The sequence below is a fragment of the Saimiri boliviensis genome, chromosome 7 (genome assembly GCF_048565385.1).
Source record: "Saimiri boliviensis isolate mSaiBol1 chromosome 7, mSaiBol1.pri, whole genome shotgun sequence".
Classification (NCBI taxonomy): domain Eukaryota; kingdom Metazoa; phylum Chordata; class Mammalia; order Primates; family Cebidae; genus Saimiri; species Saimiri boliviensis.
The window spans coordinates 67,857,216-67,864,619 of NC_133455.1; the positions used below are offsets into that span (position 1 = coordinate 67,857,216).

Below are 7,404 nucleotides of genomic sequence, written 5' to 3' on the forward strand. Positions count from 1 at the left end.
TAAATCAATAGACAATAAAATAAAATGAAAAAAAATAAAACTCTTCTAAAATATTGTCACCTAGAAGTAGCCACTATTAACATTTTAGTGTTTAACCTTCCAGCTGTTTCTATACACAAATATCTTTCAACTTATCCAGTCAGCACATATTTATTGGACACTTACTGTGTGCCAGGCACTATTCCAACAATGGGCATACAGCAGTAAACAAAACAGATAAATGCTGAGTGAAGTGGCTCACACCTGTAATCCCAGCACTTTGGGAGGCCAATGTAGGGTCCAGTCCTGCAAGGTCCTGTGAGCCCCTCTCTGCTGGTGTGGAGATGAGAAACTATGGAAATAAAGACACGGGTAGAGGGTCAGGGGTTAGTGAGCCGGAAGTGAGTGTAATAAAGTTTCTCCAGGGAGGCAGGGCCCGGGAAGAAAGTTGGAGCGGTAACCTAAGCTGACAGTGGCGTGATCCAGAACCAAATCGGCCCGCGGTGCGGTGCGGAGACTCCATGAAGCCCTGTACATGGGCTGTGTGGAGGTCCTGCAGTCAATGCGTGCCCTGGACTTCAACACCGGGACTCAGGTCACCAGGGAGGCCATCAGTCTGGTGTGTGAGGCTGTGCCGGGTGCTAAGGGGGCGACAAGGAGGAGAAAGCCCTGTAGCCGCCTGCTCAGCTCTATCCTGGGAAGGAGTAACCTGAAATTTGCTGGAATGCCAATCACTCTCACCATCTCCACCAGCAGCCTCAACCTCATGGCCGCAGACTGCAAGCAGATCATCGCCAACCACCACATGCAATCTATCTCATTTGCATCCGGCGGGGATCCGGACACCGCTGAGTGTGTCGCCTATGTTGCCAAAGACCCTGTGAATCAGAGAGCCTGCCACATTCTGGAGTGTCCTGAAGGGCTTGCCCAGGATGTCATCAGCACCATTGGCCAGGCCTTCGAGTTGCGCTTCAAACAATACCTCAGGAACCCACCCAAACTGGTCACCCCTCATGACAGGATGGCTGGCTTTGATGGCTCAGCTTGGGATGAGGAGGAGGAAGAGCCACCTGACCATCAGTACTATAATGACTTCCCGGGGAAGGAACCCCCTCTTGGGGGGGTAGTAGACATGAGGCTTCGGGAAGGAGCCACTCCACCCACTGCCCAGACCCCCAGCCACTTGGGAGCTGCACTGCCTATAGGACAGCCTGTTGGAGGAGATCCAGAAGTCCGAAAACAGATGCCACTTCCACCGCCCTGTCCAGCAGGCAGAGAGCTCTTTGATGATCCCTCCTATGTCAATGTCCAGAACGTAGACAAGGCCCGGCAAGCAGGGGGTGGTGCTGGGCCCCCGAATCCTGCCATCAATGGCAGCACACCCCGGGACCTATTTGACATGAAGCCCTTTGAAGATGCTCTTCGGGTGCCTCCACCTCCCCAGTCGGTGACTATGGCTGAGCAGCTCCGAGGGGAGCCCTGGTTCCATGGGAAGCTGAGCCGACGGGAGGCCGAGGCACTGCTGCAGCTCAACGGGGACTTCCTGGTGCGGGAGAGCACGACCACACCTGGCCAGTATGTGCTCACTGGCTTGCAGAGTGGGCAGCCCAAGCATCTGCTACTGGTGGACCCTGAGGGTGTGGTTCGGACAAAGGATCACCGCTTTGAGAGTGTCAGCCACCTCATCAGCTACCACATGGACAATCACTTGCCCATCATCTCTGCGGGCAGCGAACTGTGTCTACAGCAACCTGTGGAGCGGAAACTGTGATCTGCCCCAGTGCTGTCTTCCAGAAGATGCCCTCCAGTCCCCTCCACCCTATTCCCTAACTCTCGGGACCTCATTTGGGAGTGTTCTGTGGGCTTGGCCTTGTGTCAGAGCTGGGAGTAGTGTGGACACTGGGTTTTGTATCCAGCTGAGTGAGTCTGAGTCAGAAGCCTGGGGAAGAATCCTACTTCTCCCCAAACATTAATCACCAAAGTATTAATGTACAGAGTGGCCCCTTACCTGGGCCTCTCCTGTGCCAACCTGATGCCCCTTCCCCAAGAAGGTGAGTGCTTGTCATAGAAAATGTCCTGTGGTGACAGGCCCAGTGGAACAGTCACCCTTCTGGGCAAGGGGGAACGAATCACACCTGTGGGCTTCAGGATACCCCAGACCCCTCTCAGCGCCCCCCCAACCCCCATGTTTAAACTTTGTGCCTTTGACCATCTCTTAGGTCTGAAGATATTTTATGCAAAGAGTTCTTGGGCCCCTGAGTTCAATGACAGGGATGCCAACACCTTCTTGGCTTCTGGGACCTGTCTTCCCCTTGCTCAGCATCCTCTCCGGTTTGGGCTGGGAGAACAGAGGCAGGAGTGGCAACTGTCCCCTCTCCCTGGGGATATGCAACCCTTAGAGATTGTTCCAGAGCCCCCCTCCCGGCCAGGGGGGAGATGGACCCCTCCCTTGCTCAGTGCCTCCTGGCCGGGGCCCCTCACCCCAAGGGGTCTGTATATACATTTCGTAAGGCCCGCCCTCCCATGTTGCATGCCTGTTGTACTCTACAGCCAAAGTGCTTCCTCCTCCAGCCTGTGCCCTGCCTCCCCTTTGGGATGGGAGGTGGGGTGACGAATTTGGGCCCCTTGTACAGTTAACTCTCCCAGGTGGATTTTGTGGAGGTGAGAAAAGGGGCATTGAAACTCTAAAGCAGTAGACAATCCCCAAATACCATCTGTAGAGTTGGAACTGCATTCTTTGAAAATTTTATATGCACATATTTTAGGGCTGTAGACTTACTTTCCTAATTGTTTTCCATGGCTTATTCTTGAGCACAAAATGATAATCAATTATTACATTTATACATCACCTTTTTGACTTTTCCAAGACCTTTTACAGCTCTTGGCATTTTCCTCGCCCAGGCCTGTGAGGTAACTGGGATCGGCAGCATTATCTTTTATACCAGAGACCTGAGGCAGATGACACTGATTTCCAGATAGGACTAGAAAAACTTGGGCCTCTTACCGCGAGGCTGAGAGGCAGAAGTTTGCCCGAATGCCTGTCAGTTTCACGGAGGGGAAACGCAAAAGCTGCAGTTCCTGAGTACCTCCTACAAGCCACACCGGAGCAAGCCGGCCCCCTCCTTCGGCCTGCGGATAAGGGAGTTGACCGTTTTCATCCTGGCCTCCTCTTGTTGTTTGAATGTTTCCACGGGTCTCACTTATACCAAAGGGAAAACTCTTCATTAAAGTCTGTATTTCTTCTAAAAAAAAAAAAAAAAAAAAGACACAAGACACAGAGATGGAGAGAAAAAGAGTTTGGGTCCAGGGGTCCACTGCCAACCAAAGCTCAGAGTCCGGCAGCGGCCCCGAGTGCCTGGAGGCTCTGACTTGTATTGAGTAGGAAGCAGCAGGCAGGGTAGGTAGGGCCAGGCACCGGTGGTCAGTGACAGGGTCAAGTCAATCACGTGTCTTGGAGATAGGGGGTCAGGACTTCCAAGTGGCTGAGGAGAGGAGAAAACGTAATGCATCAGCACTTTTCTCATAGGTCAAGAAAGAACAAAGACATTAAGATTTCTGTTACCATTACTGATTCTTATCTTTTAAGAAAAAGAGGAACCAGGTGCAGAAGCGGAACGTGAAAGTAGACGTGGAACGTGACCACTGAAGCACAGCGCTGCAGAGAGACAAGCCCCCGGATGTCTGCGTGTCTCCCTGGCAGCCGCCAGGCCACCACAAGAGCTCGGAAGAGCAGAGTTTTCTCATCAAGGAGATGTCTTGGCCATCTTGGACGTCTCCTTCACTAGCTGGTTAAACAGCGGGCGCTTTCCCAGTGTTGGCGCTGCCGCACAACGGAGGGGCCCTCCAGCAGCCTTTATGCGGGCGTAACAGAGGGCTTACAGCATCTTGCCTTAGGGTCACTTTGTTCACAATGTCATCTCAGTTCCATGCTTCATAACCTGATAATCATTAGTAAAATTAAAAGGTTATATTGAGTATATATATTTCTGTGTTTACATATGAATAACTATGCGATCATTCATGATTATATACATAGGAATAACTAGGTATCTATATCTCTAATTCTTTTCTAGTTCTGTATTCATATGGGAACAGGCTGAGGCTTCAGACCCTAGCCTCAGCACTTGTGGGGTCTCCCATGGAGTCTCCCCGCCACAGGCCAAGGCAGGAGGATGGCCTGAGTCCAAGAGTTTGAGGCCAGCCTGAGCAACACAGCAAGATTCTGTCTCTACAAAAATCAAAAATTAGCTGGGCCTGGTGGTACACACCTGTAGTCCCAGTTATTCGGGAGACTGGGGTGGAAGGATTGCTTCAGCCCAGAAGGTCAAGGCTGCATTGAGCTATGATAGCACCACTGCACTCCAGCCTGGACAGCAGAATAAGACCCTGCATCTAAAAAAAATAAATAAGTAGAAGGAATACACTCTAAAATAATGATGAAAAGTAAATATACAAACCAGTAAAAGAGTTATTTACTATCAAGCGTTATGTACTGTACGTAATTTCAGGGGCAATATATTTATCCAATTGGCAGCACAGTGGGTTTTTACACCAGCATCTCCACAAACACGTAACACCTTTTGATACATTATGACAGCTATGATGTCACTAAGCAAGATGAACTTTTCAGTTCCATTATAATGCATGGAACCATTGCCATATATGCACCATATATGCAACAGAGATATCATTATGCAATGCATGACCGGACTTATGTGTCTGATATAGCAGTATATTTCACTGCACTAGAAGCATCATCTATTCATATTAACATGTATTTCGAGGCTGGGCTCGATGGCTCACTCCAGTAATCCCGGCACTTTGGGAGGCCAAGGCAGGCGGATCACTTGAGGTCAGGAGTTCAAGACCAGTCTGGCCAATATGGTGAAACCCCATCTCTACTAAAAATACAAAAATTAGCCGGGCACAGTGGCCAGTGTCTATAATCCCAGCTACTCAGGAGGTTAAGGCAGGAGAATTGCTTGATTCTGGGAGGTGGAGGTTGCAGTGAGCTGAGATTGAAGCACTGCACTTCAGCCTTGGTGACAGAGTGATACTCCTTCTCAAAAAAAGAAAGCCAGGCATGGTGGCTTATGCCTGTAATCCCAGCAGTTTAGGAGATCAAGGCAGGTGGATCACAAGGTCAGCATATCAAGACCATCCTGGCTAAGCCAGTAAAACCCCATCTCTACCAAAAATACAAAAAATTAGCTGGGCGTGGCAGCATGCATCTGTAGCCCCAGCTACTCAGGAAGTGAGGCAGGAGAATTGGTTGAACCCAGGAGGCAGAGGTTGTAGTGAACCAAGATCGTGTCATTGCACTCCAACCTGGGTGACAGGAAACTCCATCTCAAAAAAAAAAAAACTATATTTTACATGAGTGGGATCATGTCACTTACACATATGAATTTAAGCAGGCTTTCCCCCATCTCTGTCAATAAATACACCCTTAGATTACTGTGAATGGCTCAGAATATTCTCTTGCACAGATTCTCAGGGCTTTTCACAAGTCCACCGCCTGATTTATTTCCCAGAGGAGACCTGAGGTTTGCTCTAGAAGCCCCATCTGATCACAGACACACACACGCACACGCCCACAATCACACATACACATGCTGGAGTCCATAGGAGCCAGACAGTGTGCAGTCTAATGCAGTCCTGGTCCCAGACCCATTCCCGGTATTCCCTTGCCAGCAGGAGCAGGAGCTGGAGCAGGAGCCAGTTTGTCCCACTCTTGACTCCCCCTGCAGGTCGCCAGGGTTCTTGCAACCCAGACACCCGGGACCTGGGCGGAATGCCTGGAACGGAAACAAGAGGCAGTTCATGATCTCCCTGAAGCCTCTTCTCTGCCACCATCTCCCTGGTGCCTGATGTGGGGATAAGGCCAGAGACCTCCAAATGGGGACTCAAAGCATTGGTGATTCCCAGGCTTTTTTCTGGACCTTGAGAAGTCCCAGTGGGCCCTGGGCCAACCTGGGAAAATTCACAGTGCATGGACTCTGAGAGGCTAACTCTTGGGATCCTGGAGATGCCCTGCCTTGGGCAGATCGCAAAAGTGAGGCTGAAAATCAGGGAGAGAGGGCCCCTAGGGGCTGATGGTCAAGATCAGATCAAGGGTCTGATTGCACAGGTTCAGGCGCACTATTGCCTAGCTGTGTGGCCTCAGGTTAGTGACTTAACCTCTCTGTGCCTCCCTCCATTTTCCAGCTATCATAGGGGAAAAATCAGCTGAGCACAGTGGCTCATGCCAGCAATCCCAGCACTTTTGGAGGCCGAGGCGGGTGGATCACCTGAGGTCAGGAGTTTGAGACCAACCTGGCCAAATTGGCGAAACCCCATCTCTACTAAAAATACAAAAATTGGCCAGGCATGGTGGTGGATGCCTGTAATCCCAGCTGCTCGGGAGGCTGAGGCACAAGAATCACTTGAACCCGGGATGTGCAGGTTGCAGTGAGCCAAGATCCTGCCTCTGCACTCAGCCTGAGTGATAGACAGAGACTCAGTCTCAAAAAAGAAATTGGGAGGGGGAATGATCATTCCTATTTTCTGGGGCTGCTGTGTGTGTTAACCAAGATGACACGTGCAGAGTGCTCAGAACGGTGCTTTGCACAGCAGTGCCCACCAACTATTCGATTTTGTTATTATTATTATATCATATAATAACGGAATATAATGATATTATATACTATTACTATCTTCTGAGCCCCACTCCCCACCAGGCTTGGCCTACGAGATGCTGACTTGCCTGGGTGTCCTCTTGCCCTCACTGACATCTGAGGGCAACCATCGCTTCTGGCCCGCTGAGATGAGAGGGGCAGAGACAGAGAGAAAGAAAGAAAATGTGTAGGGACAAGAGTATGCAGGGGGCTTGTAGGATGCGTGTAAATAAATGGGAGCATGAATGCGAATGTGCAGAGGTCACCTATGATCATGCAGCACCATGTGCGGACCAGTAAAAGCATAGGGGCTATGGAAGGACAGTTTTGTGTGAGTGCGTCCGGCTGCGGTGTGTGTGGAAGGGTGGCGTGGGAATGTGTACCTTCTGTGGATGGGTATCATGGACGCTTGCATGTATCAGTATGTAAGGGTGTGTGTGAGAAAGACAGAAGCTAGGCATGTGTGTATGGGGGTGTATGATAAATGTGCAGGTGTGGCTGCGTGAAGGTTGTGTGTGAATGTTCACCTTCCCCACCCCCACCCCAAACACACGTCTCTTGGTGAGGGGGCTTCATCAGAGACAAAAGTACCCTACCCCAGGCTGAGGGGACAGTGGCCCTGACTCTGGAACAAAGAATGTTTTTCTAAGCTTTCAGGTTTCCTGAAGAAGAGCTGTTAGCTCAACCAAGCCCAGCCTTAAACCTGTCCCTCTGATCGAAACTCAGGACGGAAACCAGCAGCGGCTGCCCCAGCCCTGCACCCCGACCC

General features: G+C 50.6%; 1 protein-coding gene across 1 annotated transcript; it reads left to right on the top strand.

Moving 5' to 3' along the window:
• Positions 1 to 390: 390 nt before the first annotated feature.
• Positions 391 to 2,144, top strand: LOC101047748 (SHC-transforming protein 1). Its single transcript, XM_003939202.4, has one exon. It carries the CDS (start codon positions 515 to 517, stop codon positions 1,748 to 1,750), a length of 1,236 nt encoding a protein of 411 aa, XP_003939251.2. The 5' UTR covers positions 391 to 514; the 3' UTR covers positions 1,751 to 2,144.
• Positions 2,145 to 7,404: the final 5,260 nt, after the last annotated feature.

What these genes read in the sequence shown, in the direction of transcription:
- LOC101047748 (XM_003939202.4), top strand. Translation starts at nt 515, where the DNA reads ATGGGCTGTGTGGAGGTCCTGCAGTCAATGCGTGCCCTGGACTTCAAC.